At 36.8% G+C, this 22,664-nt stretch overlaps 1 protein-coding gene across 3 annotated transcripts in view; it reads right to left on the bottom strand.

Moving 5' to 3' along the window:
- The window catches only part of RABGAP1L (RAB GTPase activating protein 1 like), a 657,985-nt gene that overhangs the window by 471,381 nt on the left and 163,940 nt on the right, over window positions 1-22,664 (bottom strand). For all 3 annotated transcript variants that reach the window (XM_065936086.1, XM_065936087.1, XM_065936089.1), the window contains exon 12: window positions 5,188-5,281. In XM_065936086.1, coding sequence (XP_065792158.1) covers window positions 5,188-5,281 — 94 coding nt within the window. The remainder of the gene's footprint in view (window positions 1-5,187; window positions 5,282-22,664) is intronic.

Below are 22,664 nucleotides of genomic sequence, written 5' to 3'. Positions count from 1 at the left end.
ACAGGGAATCGTCACCACCCAGGAATTGAACCAGGGTATCCTGCATTGCAGGTTGGTTCTTAACCAGCTGAGCTAACTTACAGACTGACATTTAAAAAGAACTGGGTAGTTCATAATACAACATGATTAACAGCTTTAAATTACAGATTATTCTGGTAATGATACAGTAATTAATTATATTGTATACAACACCCTGTACTTAAGAGATACTGGTATCAATGGCTATCAAGCCAAAAGCTATAGTATGCATCTATGACCAGAGAGGATCTAAACAAAATGACAATTTATAAAAATAGTAATTGTTTCAGTATTTCTAATAAAAATATAATTATTGATTTAATACATTAACTACAGTTATCAGGAGACTTACAAGCAGGCATCTAGTTAGGACAAGTGTTGAACTCTGCACTAGAAGCAATATAGGTATCAAATGATTCAAAAAGTCACACATAAACCAGATGTGCTAAACAGTAGTAATTGGGAAGTTTGTAATGCATGAATGTAAGTTCCACAAGGGAAGGAATCTCTGTCTTCTTTACTTATATATCTGAAGCACCTAGAGCAGTACCTGTTATATACAAGGTATTCAATAATTTTAGATAAAAGAATAGATTTATGAGACTAAATTAACATGAACAACTAATACAGCTAAGCTAAAGAGTGCTTTTTTTAAAGGCAAACAGTCTCACTGATTTAACAGTATCATAAAGCAGTTGTATATTCATCTAGTTACCTTCAAAGAGGCATCTTTTCTTTAAACTGTTTGGGCATATAAGAACTTTCTCTATTTTTAAGGCTGTCTAGGAAAGAATTTCAAAGAGGAGCTATAATTTCTAACAAAAACACCAGAGAAATCAAGAAGTGAGAAGAAAAGCCATTGAATGATACTCAGTGGTCACTTAGAGAACTGGGGCAATTTTGATAGAGAAGAAGTAGAAGTAGGTGGCTAGAAGATATGAGAATGTGAGGGCAGCAGCTTGACCCACTTTAAAAGGTCTTCTCAGCAAAAGGAATAGTTAGAACTGAAACTAAAAGACAGAGAACATCAAGTAAAGTTGGGGATTTGTTCTTCCCTCATTAATGGTAAGACCTATATATGTCAACCGAGGTCTCACTTTAAGTTAATCAAGATACATGAAGAAGTTTCAAGAAAAGAGATAGATTAAAGATCACTAGGAAAAGCAAGAGCACATACTTTGTTCTGATATGTATATGCTTTCACCGGGTTTTTTCATTAGTGGAAAAAGTTGAACATTATATTGATGTGAAAAGGAAGGAAGCTATTTATGTTCATGCTTAGTGATTTGAATTCTTCATGTTTTCCGAATTTAGATATTTTGGGGCATCATTTTGCTGATGTTCAGCTAGGTTGAGAGATCATGGATTAAGAACATATTTTCCCACTTTGATAATAAGGATAGTCATGAAGAATATAATCAAAGTGCCTATTAAATCTGTATCAATTTTCTGAAAGTCTAACAAAGGTAAATGACTAGTCTGAAGGTAGTTTTATTTATATATAGTAAACCAATACTCAAATTTTATCTCAAAGTTCCCTTAGTGTTTTGGTTAGAAAATCTTCCTGCCACAAAAGTTGACTTACATCTAAGTGTTCAGGGTCAGCACAGTGTTCTCCAAGCCTTTAAGAATCTCAACAGATTTGATACAATTCAAAACCAGAAACAGTTTTCCAGAAATAATTCTGCCCCAATTCCTTAAATAATTATTTAATATGCAAGACATCAGCATTACCATTCTGAATATATTCAACACATAAAAAAAAATCTTGCTACCACTTTCAGTTTGGTGTTTTCAAGTCCTTCTATCACAAGTGTGTTAGTTGCCCAGTCATGTCCTACTCTGTGACCCCATGGACTGTAACCTGTCAGGCTCCTCTGTCCATGGAATACTCCAAGAAAGAATACTGGAGTGGGTAGCCATTCCCTTCTCCAGGGGCTCTTCCCAAATTTCTATCACAAACATTTCCTCAATTCCTCTCTCCCTGACCTTCTTCCTCTCCTTTTCTCTAAATCTTTGTTTGCTCACTTTTTTATGTAGTATTACAAAACACTTTAACTCCAATTTCATATGAAGACCTCCATCACTGAATTTTTACTGTGTTTTCCATTTTCTTTCCCAAAGTATCTTTATTTTTTTTCTGATAATTTAAAATTAGTATTAGTCTTCCTTTGCTGCTACTCCTGCTAATCACTTCAGTCGTGTCCAACTCTATGCGACCCCATAGACAGCAGCCCACCAGGCTCCCCCGTCCCTGGGATTCTCTAGGCAGGAACACTGGAGCGGGCTGCCATTTCCTTCTCCAATGCAGGAAAGTGAAAAGTGAAAGTGAAAGTGAAGTTGCTCAGTCATGTCCAACTCTTAGCAACCCCATGGACTGTAGCCCACCAGGCTCCTCCATCCATGGGATTTTCCAGGCAAGAATACTGGAGTGGGGTGCCATTGCCTTCTCCGAGTCTTCCTTCATATATTTCTAATAGTATATTTCATTATCTGAGTAGTTCTGATTTTATCCATAAAAGTTTCACTTTATTTTGATATAGTGATCTCATTGTTTCACAGTAAGTTCAAAATACTTTCAACTACGTTTTATTTAAAAACCCGTTGATAACACAGGCTGTCTCCTCATAAACAAAATTTTCCCCCAAAGCACAAAATGAAGCACAGTAGGTGCCCTACCTAACTGAATCACAAAAATGTCTTCTTGTAAGTCCCTAGCTAATATTCCTAAGACTCACTGAAATGCTCTAAACCCACAGAAACATTAATGTTAAAAAAGATACACCAAGAGAAATTTTAAAACTTTGTCAATTCTTGTGTAATAGAAGTAAACTTCTCTCAATTAGGCAAATCTCATCATATTCACATAAACTGTCATGACACAACTGCAATGAGACAAGTAAACATAAAAATACTTCAATTGTAAAAGATTCAGAAAGTTTTCTACAAGTCTAAAAACCAGTTATCTGAGTTCTTTAAAACAGTTCCCTAAGATTCTATAAATGAGTTAGCTAAAGTCCACTACAAAAAATATAATGTAAAAAAGACTATATTTCTGAAAAAATGTACACTGAATGGTAGCTGAGGAATCCCATCAACTCTACTTTAGAATTCTTTCTCCATTTGGAACTACACTTTATACAGAAGGCCCATGAGTTTGGTACTGACCTCATCAACCCATTCAGTTATGTCCTAACTAGCTACTCTATTAACAATTTCCTCTGACTCCAAAATTAGCTTCTAAATAATAAAAAGCATAATAAAAGCAATTTTTTAAAGGTTATTTTCCAAGATCTTTTTTATTAGTATTTACTTTTATTTATTTGTTTGGCTGTGCCTGGTCTTTGTTGTGATACCGAGAATCTCTGGTTGAGGCATGCAAAGTCTTAGTTGCAGCATGCGGGATGTAGTTCCCTTACCAGGGATTGAATCTGAGTCCCCGGATTACCAACTGGACCACCAGGGAAGTCCCCATAATAGCAACTTCACCTTTAAAATATTTGTTGGGAATTGTCTTTATCGTGTTTATTGTATTTTTTTTTTTCCTACTTCTATGTTCATTCCAAAAGTTTCACTGGGTGCTAACAGAAGCATTTATCCATTTTGTCACAATTCTCTGTTTTAATGTCTGTATGCCTCTAGCGGCTTCCTTGGTGGCTTGGACAGTAAATCTACCTGCAATGCGAGAGACCCGGATTTAAGCCCTGGGTCAGGAAGATCCCCTGAAGAAGGAAATTACAACCACTCCAGTATTCCTGCCTGGAGAATTCCATGGACAGAGGGGCCTGGTGGACTACAGTTCACGGGGTCATAAAGAGTCAGACACGACTGAATGACTAACACTTTCACTGACTCTGTAAGATGGTAAACTCCTTGGGGGTAGGGATTTTCTACTATTCATCTTTAACTCAGTAGTGTCTAGTACAGTTCCTTAGAGAAAGTAGATGATATTTTTAAGCTGGCTCAAAAATCAAATGATTGTCATTCCACAGAAAAGAAATATAACAAAATGGTTAAGAAATTTGAAATAACCTCAGTTTTTCAGTTATTTTGTTAAAATGGCCTGTTATCTATTCCCACCCTTCTTGCTTGTGAATCTCAAAGGTAGGAACTATGTGTTTACCTGTGTATCCCCTGGAGCCTACGAGGATGCTTTATATTGAAACAAGTTATAAATCTTGTGGACAAATCAATTTTAAAGAGTGAAGATCTCAACTGGCTGTCTAATTAGTCATAAACATATTTTATTGTATTGTCCATCATACTGTCATTCTCATTATTTCTTTTTAAACTCACACTAGAAGATTGGAAAGAGTACCAATTTTCTGAGTCTATTCTCTCGCTTACTAAACCTTCTACATGCACCCATAATAACAAATCCAGAAATCTATGTACATTATAGAAATGGCAGCCTGTCCAACTGGTTAAAAAGTCCTGCCTTTGGAGCCAGACTGCCTAGATTCAAACCCTGGCTCTGTCATTGACTTGCAGCATGATCATGCTCCTAACTGTAACTCCATCACTCAACAAGTCCCATCTCTTCCTGCCTATTCATCAGCTTCCCTTGCAATTGTGTCCTCTTCTGGCATGATCAAATTTTCTCTCCCTGCAAGTCACGTACAGCAGCACACAATGTACATGCTCAAATTATCTCTCAACCCACATTCACTTACTAATATGTCCTTATTTCTTATCACCCCTTTATAGCAAAACTTCTCTCGAGAGTTATCTATCTATACCTGATGATTACCTTTCCTCCTAGATACAGTCCAACCAGGCTTTCATTCCTCCCTCTCTATGGAGAGTTTCTTGTGTGAGTCACCAGTGACATTCAAACTGCTGGACTCAATGAAATTCTCAGGCTTCCTCCAACGTGACCTTTCAGCAGCTGAGCACTTCATTCTTGAGAGACTTATTCACTTGTGTTTACCTTGACTCTCCTCCTACACTATTGGTTGTGCATTCTGGGACTCCTTTGCACAATATTTCCTACTCATCTTTCCAACTGCCAAACTCCACTGCTGGTTGAGGGCTCGGCACCTAGATGACTATATTTACTCCCTAAGTTATCTCAATACAAAGATACATAAACACGCAGTTTTTAAATTAATACAACAAATGAACAATCACGTAAATATAAAATTTTCAATAAGAAAAATAAATTTTTACCATCTTCCTAGCAATTCTCCCCAAGAATATAGGATCTTCTCAGGACAATCCTTAGACACATCACCTGTTCCACTTGAGAGTTCATTATCACTCTCTGCAGAGGAAACACAAAAACAACAAACATTATATAGTACATTGTATATTTATGTGTTATAAAACAAGAAGCATGACTGTTTCTAATAAAACAAATACTTCTGCTTATATTACACCACTGCAAAAATAACAGTATAAACTTCAATAATATATTTTATTTCAGTGCCAAAATAAATATTTTCAAAGCACAAACTTTTTATTAAAATTCTTGTCCACAGTTTACATGGTATGAAACTGAAAATACCTATAAATAAATATCTTTACCCAATGGAAGTAAAATTTAAAAGCTAATGGTAACATGGTTAGAAATTCCTATTATTTTACTCATCAGTTTAGTATTCTCAAATATTGTGTGTGTGTATTCAGTCGCTCAGTCATGTCCTACTCCTTGAGACCCTATGGACAGAGGGCCACCAGGCTCCGCTGTCCGTGGGATTCTACAGACAAGCATGCTAGAGTGGGTTGCCATTTCCTGCTCCAGGGGATCTTTCTCAACCCAGGGATCAAATCCATGTCCCAGTGTCTCCCAGAGATGAAACTTTCATCTTTCAAAATGACAACTTCATAAAACATCGCAAAATATAAAGTAATAGTTTTAGAAAGAATAAGACAGCTTGAGTTGTAGTTTACAATCAGTAGTGAAAATAAGTTAATTCTAAATTCTGTAAGTCTTTTGAATGGTAACAGACTTGGTAAAGAAAGGAAATGTAATGGATACAATTCATTTACACTATAACAAAGCTTTTGACACAGTGCTACCTAAGAAAAGGCTGGAGAAGTACTGATTGAATGATAAAATAAGCTAGATAAAAATCTGTCTGGCTGATAGCACATACCAAGGTTTCACCAATGTTGTTATAGTATAATAAGGATTGGCATTAAGTGAATCTCACAGGGATCTGTGTTAGAAAACAATATTGCTTAGCATGTGACAAATCCAATGATCCAAGCAGAAATTCATTCATACCAGTGGATATATTCAACACCAAAAATTAATGTGATAAATAAAGATTTATTTGGTGATGTTTAAAAGAATTGCTTATATCCACCTGAAAAGATTTTATCACATATTTAGCAAAATAAAACCAAACTATATACACACACACACACAAATGCTTCATCATCTTTAGGACAACATCAGATAAACAAGAATGATGATGGACATTTTATTCTAAAAGCAAGTATTATTCTGGATATTGGGAATGAAGGTTAAGAGGCTATACGCTAACATCACTGCTCTAGAAATACCTCACATAGAACTGAGAGGGTTTTGTTTCTTTTAAAGCTAAAGCAAATGAAGTATTACTAAGTATTGGAGGAATAAAGTAAACAGAAACAACTGAAGTCTTAATATTAAAATAGCCTAACATGAAAAACTGTGCCTTATAATCCTTATAATTTTTAACTAAAATGAGGCACTTCTGTGAGTAATATGAAAATGAATAAAGGAAATCTCATTTAAAATGAAGTCAGGAAACCCTGAAGGGGCAATTCTCACACATGTATCATTCGTGGCAGCTTACAGGCACTAACAGGAAGGAAGATTTCCTCCCAATCCAGCAAGGACAAGCTGCTAGCCACCTGCAGTCAGTGAAGAGGCCCTGCAGCCCTCCCCAATTTCCTCCTTTTCTCTATAAAAGCAAGCCCCTCTCCTCCATTCTCCAGATATGCCTATCGTTTACCGTTGTTTGCTTGTCCCAAATTGCAATTCTCTCCTATTACAGAATAAACTTATTCTGCTGGCAAAATAACTGGCTGGTGTCATTTGTTTAACATCGGCAGTGAAAAGGGACACTGTTAAAAATTACACTAGAAAACAGGTTAAACTTACACTATCTCAGGCAAGCAGACTTCTGGTCACCCTTCTTATTAATTAGTACCAAACATAAGTGTTTATAAGTTGATATTCGATTAAGCAGAGTCCAAGATGATCCCACATTATACTCTAATTTGCCACACAGTAAATAATAACACACCAAAGTGCCAAATTGTGCACGCTAAGTTGGGAGATCAAAATCTAAGAACACAATAACAGAAACAAGGAAACGAACACCGATGGACATCACTAATCTTGAATGTGAAAAAACTCAAAAACTCAAAAAAAAACTGATATTGAGACTCTTTTGGACTCTTATTGTTCTTGCTGGGAAAGGAATCCCTAAGCATGAAACAAAACGAAGATGCTTTAAGAAAGAACAAGAAATATGACTACCTATAAAATTAAAACTTCTATGATGTAAGGTACAGTATATATTTTTTAAAACTATATTTACAGTATATATTTAGAAAAAAAAATTCTAACATATGACAGGACTATTTTGTGTAACATATCAAAATAAAAAGCAGTCCAACGGAAAATTGGGCCAAGGACATGAACATAGTACAGGGCAAAATACATAAAATACAACTAGTACTAGTAAAAAAGAAAGCCCTATTTCATTAATAATTTTTCAATGCAAATTAAAACAACGAAACATATTCATCAATTAGACTGGCAGATAGTATAAAGAATAATAATATCTAGTGTTGATAAAACGGGAAACAGGAAGGTTGATACTTAAACAAGCAATCTTTATTAAGATTCTAAGATGAATATACCATTTGGTCTAGTAACTTCACTTCTAGAAGTTTATAATCCAGAAACAGATATGACAAAAAAATATGTAAAAGGATTTTCACTGTATCATTGTTTGTGAAAAAAGAAACTGAAAACTATCAGGAATCTATCAATAGGACTTTTATTAACTAAATTTTGGTCTATTCAGTCAAAAGAATACTATCTAGCAGTTTAAATGAATTGGTGAATCTTTATATGCTAAATGAAAATCATCCAAAATATATTGTGATGAAAAGAAATAAAAGAGCAATTTTAAGTATGATTTTATTTTAGTAAATATTATTCCTTATATGATTACAAAGATCTTTAAAAATAGCTGTAAGAATATACACCAAACTATTAACAGCAATTACGTTTCAATAACAGTATCTTATCACATAGTAGGCACTCAATAAATATTTAGGGAATGCATCTTTCAGTTCTAAGTTTTATCTTTCTGCAATACTTATATCTTTTAACATAAGTTATGTGTAACTATAAAAAGCACAGGGAAAGGATTTTAATCTTTTAAATGACCCCTGTGCTATATGAAACAAAAACCTATTTTATTTAACCCCTACTGCTATGTCATAAAAACATGAATGATAACAACAACATCTTGTCTTCTTGACACTCTCCCAAGTTACTGTCCATCAAAAAAGGAAATCAGAACTGTAAGCAACTAGAATAGCAATGGAGAAGTCCAAGGAGAAGGAAATAAAACGGGCACAATGAAGTAAAACCAGACCCCTGATGAACAATTAAGGAAGAAACAACAGAATGTCAGGAGCCAAATATGTGGATGAAAAGTAGGATTTAGCCAAGTAAGTTAGGGGGCTTCCTCAACGGCTCAGTGGGTAAAGAATCCATGTGCAATGCAAGAGACCCAGGAGATGGGGGTTTGATCTCTGGGTTGGGAAGATCCCCTGGAGAAGGAAATGACAATCTGCTCCAGTATTCTTGTCTGGGTAATTCCATGGACAGAGGAGCCTGGTTGACTATCGTACAAAGGGTCACAGAGAGTCAGACATGACTGAGTGACTGAATAAATAAACAAACAAAATAGACTCCTACAATAATATCTTTAAGACTTCCATGAAAACATGCCGTTTGGACTCCTTGGTGGCGCAGTGGTTTAGGAATTTGCCTACCAACGCAAGAACATGGGTTCAATCCCTGCACAAGATTCCACATGCAGTGGGACAGTTAAGCCCACACACCACCAACTACTGAACCTTGCCTGCCCTGGAACCCAACAAGAGAAGCCACCACAATGAGGAGCCTGTGCAGTGCAACTAGAAAGTAGCCCTCACTCACTGCGACTAGTGACAGCCTATGTGCAGCAATGAAGACCCAGTGCAGCCAAAAATAATAAATGCTTTTAAAACCATGCCTGTTTACATTATTTAGTCATATATTTAATATCTGTAAAATTCATGTCCTTCTCTTGAAGTCCAAGCTCTTAGAGAGCTGGGATTGTATCTTATTTGCCTTTATAAGTAAACTTCAGCACATAACACTGGACTGTGGAATGAAAAGAAGGATTACTTTGTTGCTGCTTTATTTTTAGAATATGTTCACACATATAAGGCAATTAGGAAGGAGAACCCTGGAGCAAGAAAGATGAGAAATCAGGCAAATTTTCTGTAAAGACATGAAATTGCCCAGGTTTCGGAGTACTGATTGAAGAGGAGGACAATTTCTATTTTGACTGCATGAGAGGCTTTGGAGAAATATGACAATGTTAAGAGAGTTAGTTGAGGGAATTTGTAGGTAATAGTTTCATCTTCCTCTATAAAGCTTAACTTTAGGAGAGGTCTCGGGCAGACTCTGCTTAACTTACATAGCAGGATTTGGTAGAGACTCTTCTTAATATGCCTAATTTCACTTCCTTATCGTGAACATTTTCCTCATCAATTTCAATTTCCCTGCAGTTACTGGTGTCCTTTAGAAAGCAGGACCATGAAGAGCATTTCAGATGTCACTGGATTCATACTGTAGGACTACTACTTTCTTTAATCTAAACATCAGTGAAATGGAAATAATATCAATCAGGTAGCACTGTAAAAATTAAATGAAAATGTATTTGAGGTACTACACAGGGTGCCTGGCACACACTAGCACTCAAGTGCTAGCTATCATTTTTATTATTAGTGTTATTGAGCCCTAAGTTGCCTACCTTCAAAGCACTTAAAAGTAACTTAAAAAGGATTCCAGGTCTGTTCTGTCTTATTCACTGATTTCTAGTATGCAGAGAGCAGAAACCAACTGTACAATGCCAAAAGAAGTTATAATAGATGTAAATTTTTAGATCAAACAAAATAAGTATGTATGATGCTGCAATCAAAATAATTTAGTTTCTTAACCTTGTCACCACTCCCTGCTTTGAAAAAGAATTGTGTTTCTATTAGTGATGTTTTTCATCCTAATCATAAAAGGAAATTTTCAGAACTAGTATCAACAAACATCATAAAAGGAAAAAAAAGTACAGACACAGATATACAAAATACTTTTTTTCAACTAAAGTTAACAATAAATAACAAAATTAGGGACAAATAAGCACAAAAATCTCATTTTCTTTTCTTTTCTACTAAAGAATTACTCATAAAATAAAAAGCTGAAAAGTAAGCACAGATAAAATGTGACTACTGAGGGTTTTCAGATATTTCTCCCATTAGTTTTAGTCTTTCTTTAATAAGTAATAAATATTTGTTGAAAGAAATACAGGCAATCACAGGTTGCCAAAACCTTTCACCTAAACACACTCAGGAGAAAAAAACCGAAAATTTTACTAACTGTGCAAAATGTGTAGAAACAGGTCTGTAAAATGACATCTTCCAACTTGGAGTAGTAAAAAAGTGATTCATTTTGATTGCCTGCTGCCTGCTAAGTCACTTAAGTCACATCTGACTCTTTGAGACCCTATGTACTGTAGTCCGCCAGGCTCTTCTGTCCATGGAATTCTCCAGGCAAGAATACTGGAGTGGGTCACCATTTCCTACTCCAAGGGATATTCCCAACCCAGAGATCAAATCCACGTCTCTTTTGTCTTCTGCATTGGCATGTGGATTTTTTACCACTAGTGACACTTTGATTAATTAGTTGTAAAGAATATCATTTTGAAGGTCAAACCCTATAGCCACATTTTAATGACTTTGAATATAATATAATCTCTCAATTTTCACATCACAGTCAGAATGTACTTGTTTTACATAGAAACTTATACACAAATGTAAATCATTAATGTAAAACAAAATATATTCCTTAGTTCCTAAAATGTTCTAAGATTTCCCACTGTCCAAGCAAGTTGATTTACAATAGAGAAAAGATTCAAGGTAGAGACCACAAATTGCTTGCTTCTTTCCAACTAAATTATCATCACTGTCATTCTGAATCTAATTACAAGTTTAAAATTAATAATCCCTGTAGTTCCTAAGCATAAGTGATTAATAAAAATGTATCATTAATTGCTGAAACCTGTCAACCACACTCAAGAGAACTAGGGCAACCAACACACCTGATGTTAAGGACAATTAACAATGTTAAGCAAACTGTTACATTTTACATTTTTCTGGGATAGTAATGACTTAGAATTTATTTAGTTATGTATTTACACTTCGAATTTCAGTTCTTTGGAAATGCATTTTAATTTTATTCCATTTTCCTATTTTTAAAATTGTAATGTATGTATGTACGAGTGACATACAAAAAACTGTAGATATTTAGTGTATAAACCTTGATGTCTTTGTAGAGGTTAGCATAGCCCTAGAATAAGAAATTTGAGTAATGTCTATCTGAATGCGCTATCTATGACCCTTTGCAAAATAAACTGAGGTGGTAAAAGAGGAAAATAACATCTGGCAGATTTTTTAAAAAGAACATATGATTTAATAAAAAATTGTTTTATAACACATTCAAAGAATGATTTTTTTAAGGTAGCTATTCAATTAAGAGGGAAAAACTGAGGAAGAGTTGGAGATAATTAGAAACAAAGAGTAGCAAGACAAGAAAGAATTCATCAGGCTAGGTCAAATCTAACTTAAGGTAGAAAGGGAACTCACTGACACCTACCATGTGGTAACCAACATACTCAAGAGTCCTCTGAGCAGACGACCCTCTTCAACCAAGAGTGTAAACTGAAAGGGAAAATACTCACAAATAAATAAGGAAGGGGAAATGCCCACAAAACTAGCCAAAGAAGCCACATGAAATCAGGCAGTCAAAGAAGTAAGAGTGAAATCAGGTTCATGTCTGCAGTTGGGTTTATATATTCCACTGAGAGACTATACTTCAGAATATAAACTCAGTTGAGTTACTGAGAAAATCAGATAACTAGACATGATGAAGACTGAATAACAATTCATCCACCTATCTATATATATGTGTATATATATATATATAAACATGTATATGTGGACACTTATGAACACATATGTGTGTGCACATATGTACACACATGTGTCTCTCTGAAATGTGTATGTATGAGGAGAGGAAGAAGAAGGAGGGAGAAAGAGAGATGGATAAGTAACCAAAATACGGAGGGGTGACAAAATCTGGAGGAAATGGTTCTCTTTAAGAGAAAGCATATTAAGCATATGAAGAGATTGCCAAGTAAAGAACACAATAGAGGGGAAAGCAAAAATTGACAAAACAGACTTAGGTTTATGGGCATTCCTGGTGGCTCAGATGGTAAAGAATCTGCCTGCAATGCTGGAGACCTGGGTTCGATCCCTGGGTTGGGAAGATCCTCTGAGGAGGGCACAGCAACCCACTCCAGTACAGATGATCTCATACACACAAGGATTCTAAAATTCAAAAGTCAAAAAAAAAAAAAAAATTTTTGTGAAAGCAATAGAAAATAACAGATTTTTGAGAAAAACTCCAGTTTTTGGAATTTAAGTTCCATCTGTTGGGCCTGCTAACATTCTCTATGTGGCCCATGATCACACGTCTTCCTGTGATGTCCTGAAAACTTGTCTGCCTTCCTTTCTAGACTAACTTACTCACTTTTGTTAGAAACTGTGTTCTAGTCATCACTGTATTCCTCCCTATCAAAGTACTGGGCGATTTGGCTGGCAACATCTGTACAGAGACACAAAAGACCACAAACAATCAAAGCAATCTTCAGGAAGAAAATCAGAGCTAGAAGAACCAGGCTCTTTGACTTCAGACTATACTACAAACCTACAGTCACCAAAACATTATGGTGCTGGCACAGAAACAGAAATACAAACCAATGGGACAGGATATAAAGCCCAGAAATAAACCTACACACCCACGTTCAATTAATCCATGACAAAGGAGGCAAAGACTACACAATGGAGAAAAGAAAATGTCTTCAATAAATAGAGCTGGGAAAACTGGACAGCTATATTTAAAAAGTAAAATTAGAACATTCTTTAACAACATACACAAAAATAAACTCAAAATGGATATGAAACATAAACATAAGACCAGGTACTATAAAACTCATAGAGAAAAAAAAAAAAACTCATAGAGGAAAACATAGGCAGAACACTCTTTCACATCATAAATTGCAGCAATATCTTTTCTGAGCCATCTCCTAGAGTAGTGGAAATAAAAACAAAAATAAACAAATACAAACTAGTTAAACTCAAAAGAGTTTGCATATCAAAGGAAACCACAGACAGAATGAAAAGACAACTGACAGAATGGGAGAAAATATTTGCAAATGATGCAACGAACAAGAGACTAGTCTCCAGAACTTACAAACTGCTCATGCTGCTCAATAGCAAAAAAAACAAACAACCTAATCAAAAAATGGACAGAAGACCTAAGTATACATTTCTCCAAAGACAACAAATACTTGTATTTGCCTGATTTCCTATCCCTCTTTAGCTCAGCTCAGTTCAGTCCAGTCACTCAGTCATGTCCGACTCTTTGCGACCCTATGGACTGCAGCATGCCAGGCCTCCCTGTACATTCCCAACTCCCAGAGTTTACTCAAACTCATGTCCTTTGAGTCAGTGATGCCATCCAACCATCTCATCCTCTGTCATCCCCTTCTCCTCCTGCCCTCAATCTTTCCTAGCATCAGGGTCTTTTCAAATGAGTCAGCTCTTCACATCAGGTGGCCAAAGGACTGGACTTTCAGCTTCAACATCAGTCCTTCCAATGAACACCCAGGACTGATCTCCTTTAGGATGGGCTGGTTGGATCTCCTCTTCAGTGTTTTCATAAATGATATCACTATCTATCCAGTTGCTCAAACTGCAAATCTACAAGTTGTTCTTGAAACCTTTTACCCCCATCACCCACATTTAATTACCCAATCCTGTGCATACCACCTCCAAAATCTTATCTCAAATCTATCTACTTTTCTCCCTTTCCAAATACAACTCTAACTCTAACCTCTAACATTTTGACAGATCTTACACTGAGGGTCTCCCAAACGATCTTCCTGAACTCATGCTCTGAACTTCATGCTCTACTGAACTCCATTCTACATGTAACCAGCTGCTGTGGCATTTTGAAATCATGAACCAAATCTTTGTCTCTCCAGCTTAGAACCCTTCAAAGTCTTCAAAAAAGAGAAAGCCCTCACTGTGGCTTACAGAAAGTGACATGATGTCCCCCTGGCGACCTGTCTACATCTGTTGTACTACTAAGTTGCCTGTCCCCTGCCGTTTGGTCATCTGTCCTCCCTTTCTCTTCTTCAAAAATCATCAGGCATACTTTCACATCTGAGACTCTGTACCAGCTGGCCTCCCTCCTGAAATGCCCTTTCCCCATCTTCCAATAGCTGACTCTCTCTTGTCATTCGGATCTCAATTTAAATGTCACCCACTCAGAGAAATTTTTGCTGACCACCTAATCTAAAGCAGCTACCCAAACCAATCAAGCATCATTAGTTCTTCACATCTTTCTTATTTATTTATCATCTACTATCTTCTTCCCAATTAGAAGTAGAAAAAATTTATCTATCCTGTTATATCAAGATCAACTCCAGGTTCAATGATTCTCTAGGAGGACTCACAGAAATCAGCAGATAGTTACTTAACACATGATTTACTAGTGACTGTGAAAGGATACAAAGAAAAATCAGCAAAGGAAAAAGGCACGCTGGGTGGAGGCTAGCAGAAAGAAAGCAGCAACTTCCAAGAATCCTCTCCCAGGGGAATCCTCTCCAGGTGCTCAGTGCTAAGAGCACCTCTCAGGTGCTCAGGTGCTCAGTCATTCAGCCATGTCCAACTCTTTTGGACCTCACGAACTGTAGCCTGCCAAGTTCCTTTGTCCACGGGGATTCTCCAGGCAGGAATACTGGAGTGGGTTGCCATGCCCTCTTCCAGGGAATCTTCCAAACCCAGGGACTGAACCCATGTCTCCTGCATCTCAGGAGGATTCTTTACCATCTGAGCCACCAGAAAGCGCACTCAATTCCTCCAGTGATGAGCTGTGACACCACATGTGAAACACCATCTACCAGGACAGCTCATCAGAGACTCTGCACCAGGAGTTTTTTCTGAGGCTGGTCATAAGTACTCTATGCTGAGCATGTACCAAAATTTCAGAAGCCAGGAGAAAAGCAGGTGTTCAGGATAAACCATACTGTAGTACAAACAATTCAGGCAGAGTTAGTCACTCTTCTCAGTTAGGGAATGTGGCAACCCTCCTAAAATCTAAGTTTACCAATACCAGCCAGAGGCCAACCTTGCAAACTGGCTCTTCTAAGGATGGAAGCCTGAAGTTTGTTATGTTAACTCTTTTCTGCACATTTATCCATCCCTATATCACCAATTATAACTTCCATTAACAGATTTTAAAAACAAGAATACATTTTTTTGTCTCTGAATCGAATATTTCTAAGAAATTCCCACTCATTAAACAAATATTTACCTAACACTTACTACATGGTAGGCATTGGGAGCTCAAAAAATAATAAAACACCATCTGCCCCTTAGGAACTCACACTTTAGCAGGTGACAGAAATTAATTTAAAAGAAAGCATTTTAAAAATTACTAATAGTGGTGTGTATGAAGTGCCATTAGAGCATGATGATGGAAAGACTAACACTACCTCAATATATAAGAAAATCACTTCCAGGAAAAACTGAGAGACAGAGGAAAAAGCCTACTTCAGCTATAAGATTATCTGAAGGAGTAATATTTGAGCCTGAGCTGAGATCTAAATGATAAAGGAAATGCAGCCAGCACAAGTTTTGATGAAAGTACCTTTAAAAACAAAAAATAACATACACAACAATAGGAAAGGTCAATTAGAGGGAAAGCTTTAAATACTTAGAATACTGTAGATATTCAATAAATGGTAGCTATTAGTATAATACCATGTTCTCTTCATACATTAAGAAACGGATGATTTTACAGACTAGATACATGAAGCCCATACCCCTAGTACATTTGGATACATTTATATCTACTCTATTCATCTACCAAAAAAATTAATTGCAGACAGAAGTTAAAAATAGTGCAAGTAAAATGAAGCAAAAATTGATTAGCTATTCATTCATTCAAATATTTACTAAGTACTCACTACATGACCGAACTTAAGAAGGTGAAACAGACATGCCTCCTAACTTTGAGGAGTTTATGTTCTAGGAGAAAATAAGTGCTTAGACACAGACACATGAGAGGAAAGCAGAATATGGGCTATAACAGAAACAGGAACAGAAAAGTCAATGGTTGGAGTAGGTTAGTAAACATGCCTTAGATCAGAAGACTTAAACTAGAGCAATAGGTAAATGAAAAACTAAGCCTTACCCTGCTCAAAATAAAGGGCAAGTTACGGGGCAGCACAAATATGGGGAAAAAATTAAGGGTTACATCATTAATAGACATATATTTTCCTAAGTTATGTAAGCAATCTATTTCCTAAATTTTTATACAAAAAATACACTGAATAAAATAAATCATTTCCAAGAAGACACTTTTAACACAACTGTAAAATATCTCTTACACCAACCTTTGATTAAATCAGAAAATACAAAATCGGCATGACATAAATGCCCCTCCATTATTCAACCTCTATAGTCTCTCTAATCTCATTTGCCACCCTTACAGATGAACAATGTATATTTTATTGCACACATAATGTGGTTTCCCATCGCCTGAAGCTTTCCTCTGCCTGGAAAGGCTCCTGTATGGTAGTGTCCAAACATTTCCAGCTAAATAACAGCATTAATCAAGACTGAACTCAGAGGTATAATTTTCAAAATGTCTTCCCAGAATTTTCAGGCCAAACCAAGTTCCTTTTAGTCAGCTCACATCATGCCCTGTTCTCATCTTACTAAAGTTGGCCCACCTGATCCACAGGGTCTGCACTCATAGACTCAAACAATCATGGAGCATCTCTAAGGGTACCTGGGCACCTAAGGATTTGGGTATCAACAGGGAATCCTGTAACCAATGCCCCCAGACACCCAGGGATGACTGTACTGCATCTACTGTATTTTACTAAAATTATCTATTTATGGGTCTTGTTCTTCAACCAGACTATAAGTTCCCCAATGGTAATAGTCACATCTTATTTTTCTGTCCACAGCAATGAGCAGAGCAGTGGGTGCCCACTAAAAGTTTACTAAACTTTTAAAACTTTGATAAAAACTACCAATAACAAATCTGAGTCATAGATGGCTTTCTAACCATTGCAAATGATCCAGGAATCACACTTGAAAACCGTAAAAAAAATAAATCATTAGTTTTCTTTAGAGGGAACATCCTGAATATCAATTATCTACATTTTTCAGTATATAGTACAGACTTTTCAAAACAGAGATCATCGGCAAGTGCCAAAAGCATCTGTGGTTTGCACTGTGAATGAGAGAAGACCCAGCTGCTCTGTACACTTCTGAGGTGAACGAGCAGTAAAATGAAAATGCACTGCAGGAGTCAGAGTCTTCTGTGTACTGCCACTTGGACTGAGGGCCACTGAATCTCAGAACAGGTGGTTTTCCATGATCAATGGTTCTCAATTCTTTCTACCTCTGTATCATTCACATATGTAGCCCATTCTCATGAATTCTTTTTTTCAACACAGTGAATTCTCAACTTAGGACATACACTTCTAAAGTAACAAGACACTTCCATATATTGAGAATTACTGATCTACATATATTAATTGAATTTGAAAGCATCACATAGGAACTGCCAAGTTAATTCTTTTATAAGTATATTTATGAGTATATTTATATTTCTTTTTCTAAAAAAAAATGTGATAAAGGTCAACATACAAAATGTGACTCACGTGAAGGTCAGTCACTTCATTAAAGTCAAACTACAAAGTCTCTGCATCTCTGCCCTTAAAATCCAGCTGACAGTCATACTGAAAGAAATGGAAATTTGTTGCATCATTCTATGATTAAGGCATATTATTCTTCTTACGCAAAACAGCATACTATTTTCAAAAAAAGTACTATGAATGAAGCTCATGGTGTCTTAAGTTATGAAGTTTTAATCCCTTAACCATAATATGATATAAATAGTCAACAGAAATCTTACTTTGGAAATGATCATAGGTACAAAGACTTCAAGAAGTATCCAAATTCTCTTAGAATTCAACTAACTAGTCTTTATCTGAGTGCCTGTACCTTTAATATCTTGCATTTATTTTACACATCTCTTTCCATCTCTAGACTGTAAGCACCAAGAAGACAGGAACAGATCTTAAGCATTTGATACAGCACTTAATATATGCCTAGAATATAGCAGGCTCTAAACATAACTGAATATGAGAAGGATGAATAGGGCATTGGGAGTTGAGAGACTCAGATCTCTTATAATGACTGGAGGGAAGCTGAACTTTCTGAAAAAGTTAAAGTGAAAGTCACTCGCCCATGTCTGACTCTTTGTGACCCCATGGACGCTACAGTCCATGGAATTCTCCAGGCCAGAATACTGGAGTGGGTAGCGTTTCCCTTCTCCAGAAGATCTTCCCAACCTAGGGATCGAACCCAGGTCTACTGCATTGCAGGCAAATTCTTCACCAGCTGGAGCTTACTGAAAACTTACTGCTAAAAATATCACACTGGGCTTCCCAGGTGGAACTAATGGTCAAGAATTCACCTGCCAGTGCAGAAGACATAAGACACATGTGTTCAATCCCTGAGTTGGAAACATTCCCTGGAGAAGGAAATGGCAACCCACTCTAGCATTCCTACCTGCAGAATCTATAGACAGAGAAGTCTGGTCTATAGGGTCGCAAAGAGTTGGAAACAACTGGAGCAACTCAGCATGCAAGAAGGATGAAAGAATAGAAACTGAAAAGCAAAGATAAGTAGGACAGAGCAAAGACTGGGAATGACAGAAGCAAGGAAGGGTAAACTAATACTAGAGAGTCATAACGGTACGAGAAGAGAGATGATTAGGAAGACTATTAAGCAGGTTATAGCTGGGCAATTCTGAAGAGACATAAAAAATCTAATACCTTTATTTCTCTGATGTAAAATTTGTTTGTGGTTTTTGTACAAAGAGAAAGGACAAATGAAAGCTCTAATTATCTAAAGTCAAGCTTCTGTTTTATTATTTAAATATCACTCAAAAAATTTTAATGTCCTCAAATGGGTATCACTTAGAATTTTTATTGAATAATTTGCCTATCTCTATTTACAGTGTAATGAAAACACTAATACTACTGTATTATGTAGACCTTCTGCTGACACACACTTTCCAAATATTTACTCGAGTCCAAATATTAAAGCAAGGGTAAAATTTTTAGCATTAAGTTTTCAGAAAGCTCAGCTTTCCTCCTGTCATTATAAGAGATCTGAGTCACTCAACTCCCAAAGCCATACTCAAACCATTAGAACACCACACCCCATGGTGTAACAAAAGTCATAATTTCTCCAATTGAAAAATTAAGTCCTTTCTTTTCAGATACTAACTGCTGCTAAAGAGAATGGCATTTGAATTAGTTCCACAAACATTCTGCAACTAGTTAATAAAATCTCAGTCTTGTTTCAGTTAAAGGAGTTAACTGTTTACAAATGCAATTATAAAGTAATCAGGAGAACACATTCTGGTCCAGCCACTGTCACTTAACCTCAGGGTCTCAGTTTCCAGAACCATAAATGAGATGGTTCAGTATAATTAAATTCAAATAACATTTATTGAATACAATCTGTGTACAAATATACAATGCCTAAACAGTTGCAAGGTTCCAACACTGAAATCTGTCAATGATTTGAGGTTATCAAAATTGTTCTGATTGAAACAGACTGTATAAAGAGAATCCAAAAACTAGCAGCCTCCTCCTCGGACTTTTTCCTGACACCTACTTTCCCAATCCCTGCCCTTGGGAGCCACAGATGCTCATAGTAATTTCTGGCTTCAACCCAAAGCCCAGAATGAGGCTGATAAAGAATGGCACTCTGCCATATTCAGCTCCCACCTGAAAAGAAGGTAAGGCCTGAGGAGGAAAAGGGAGACTCAAGCAAGGTGTTAGCCTGAAAAACAAATGAAAGGTTTTAGCATGAAAACTACTCATAAACTGTGTAACTCGGAGCAAGCTGCTTAATCTCACTACATTTCAATCTTTTCATGCTTAAAGAAAAAAAAAAAAGATGATAAAATACCACCTAATAGGACTGGTGTGAGAATTAAACAGATAATTCATTTACTTTCCATACATATGCTTCACTATTATTCAGTTCAGTTCAGTTCATTCACTCAGTCGTGTATGACTCTTTGCGACCCATGAACCGCAACACACTAGGCCTCCCTGTCCATCACCAACTCCCGGAGTTTACCCAAACTCATGTTCATTGAGTCGGTGATGCCATCCAACCATCTCATCCTCTGTCATCCCCTTCTCCTCCTGCCTTCAATCTTTCCTAGCATCAGGGTCTTTTCAAATGAGTCAGCTCTTCACATCAGGTGGCCAAAGGATTGGACTTTCAGCTTCAACATCAATCCTTCCAATGAACACCCAGGACTGATCTCCTTTAGGATGGACTGGTTGGATTTCCTTGCAGTCCAAGGGACTCTCAAGAGTCTTCTCCAACACCACAGTTCAAAAGCATCAATTCTTCGGCGCTCAGCTTTCTTTATAGCCCAACTCTCACATCCATACATGACTACTGGAAAAATGACAGCCTTGACTAGACAGACCCTTGTGGACAAAGTAATGTCTCTGCTTTTTAATATGTTGTCTAGGTTGGTCATAGATTTTCTTCCAAGGAGCAAGCGTCTTTTAATTTCATGGCTGCAGTCACCATCTGCAGTGATTTTGGAGCCCAAAAAAATAAAGTCAGCCACTGTTCCCACTGTTTCCCCATCTATTTGCCATGAAGTGATGGGACCAGATGCCATGATTTTAGTTTTCTGAATGTTGAGCTTTAAGCCAACTTGTTCACTCTCCTCTTTCACTTTCATCAAGAGGTTGTTTAGTTCTTCTTCACTTTCTGCCATAAGGGTGGTGTCATCTGCATATGTGAGCTTATTGATACTTCTCCAGGCAATTTTGATTCCAGCCTGTGCTTCTTCCAGCCCAGCAATTCTCATGATGTACTCTACATATAAGTTAAATAAGCAGGGTGACAATATACAGCCTTGACGGACTCCTTTTCCTATTTGGAACCAGTCTGTTGTTCTATGTCCAGTTCCAACTGTTGCTTCCTGACCTGCATATAAGTTTCTCAAGAGGCAGGTCAGGTGGTCTAGTAGTCCCATCTCTTTCAGAATTTTCCACAGTTTATTGTGTTCCACACAATTGAAGGCTTTGACATAGTCAATAAAGCAGAAATAGATGTTCTTCTAAAACTCTTGCTTTTTCGATGATCCAGCAGATGTTGGCAATTTGATCTCTGGTTCCTCTGCCTTTTCTATAATCAGCTTGAACATCTGGAAGTTCACGGTTCACGTATTGCTATAGCCTGCGTTGGAGAATTTTGACCATTACTTTACCAGCATGTGAGATGAGTGTAATTGTGTGGTAGTTTGAACATTCTTTGGCATTGCCTTTTTTTGGGATTGGAATAAAAACTGACCTTTTCCAGTCTTGTGGCCACTGCTGAGTTTTCCAAATTTGAGTGCATAACATATTGAGTGCAGCACTTTCACAGCATCATCTTTTAGGATTTTAAATATCTCAGCTAGAATTCCATCACCTCCACTAGCTTTGTTCGTAGTGATGCTTCCTAAGGTCCACTTGACTTCCCATTCCAGGATGTCTGGCTCTGGGTGAGTGATCACACCATCATTATTATCTGGGTTGTGAAGATATTTTTTGTACAGTTCTTCTGTATATTTTTGCCACCTATTCTTAATGTCTTCTGCTTCTGTTAGGTCCATACCATTCCTGTCCTTTACTGAGCCCATCTTTGCATGAAGTGTTCCCTTGGTATCTCTAATTTTCTTGAAGAGATCTCTAGTCTTTCCCATTCTATTGTTTTCCTCTATTTCTTTGCACTGATCGCTCATTATTAGTAACTAGAAAACAGAATTAACTGCCTTGTGAATCAGTTACTCAACCTGTTTCCAGAGACCAGTTTACCTACCAAGTGTTAAGGGCACTCTACTCTGCCAACAAAGGTCTGTATAGTCAAAGTTATGGTTTTTCCAGCAGTTGTGTATGGATATGAGAGTTGGATCATAAAGAAGGCTGAGCACCAAAAAACTGATGCTTTCAAACTGTGGTGCTGGAGAAGACCCTTGAGAGTCCCCTGGACAGCAAGGAGATCAAACCAGTCAATCCTAAAGGAAATCAACCCTGCAATATTCACTATAGGACTGATGCTGAAGCTGAAGCTTCAATACTTTGTTCACCTGATGAGAAGGGACAACTCACTGGAAAAGACCCTGATGCTGGAGAAAA

Source organism: Muntiacus reevesi, chromosome 5 (genome assembly GCF_963930625.1).
Source record: "Muntiacus reevesi chromosome 5, mMunRee1.1, whole genome shotgun sequence".
Taxonomy (NCBI): Eukaryota; Metazoa; Chordata; class Mammalia; order Artiodactyla; family Cervidae; genus Muntiacus; species Muntiacus reevesi.
This window is presented reverse-complemented; position numbering and strand designations above follow the sequence as displayed.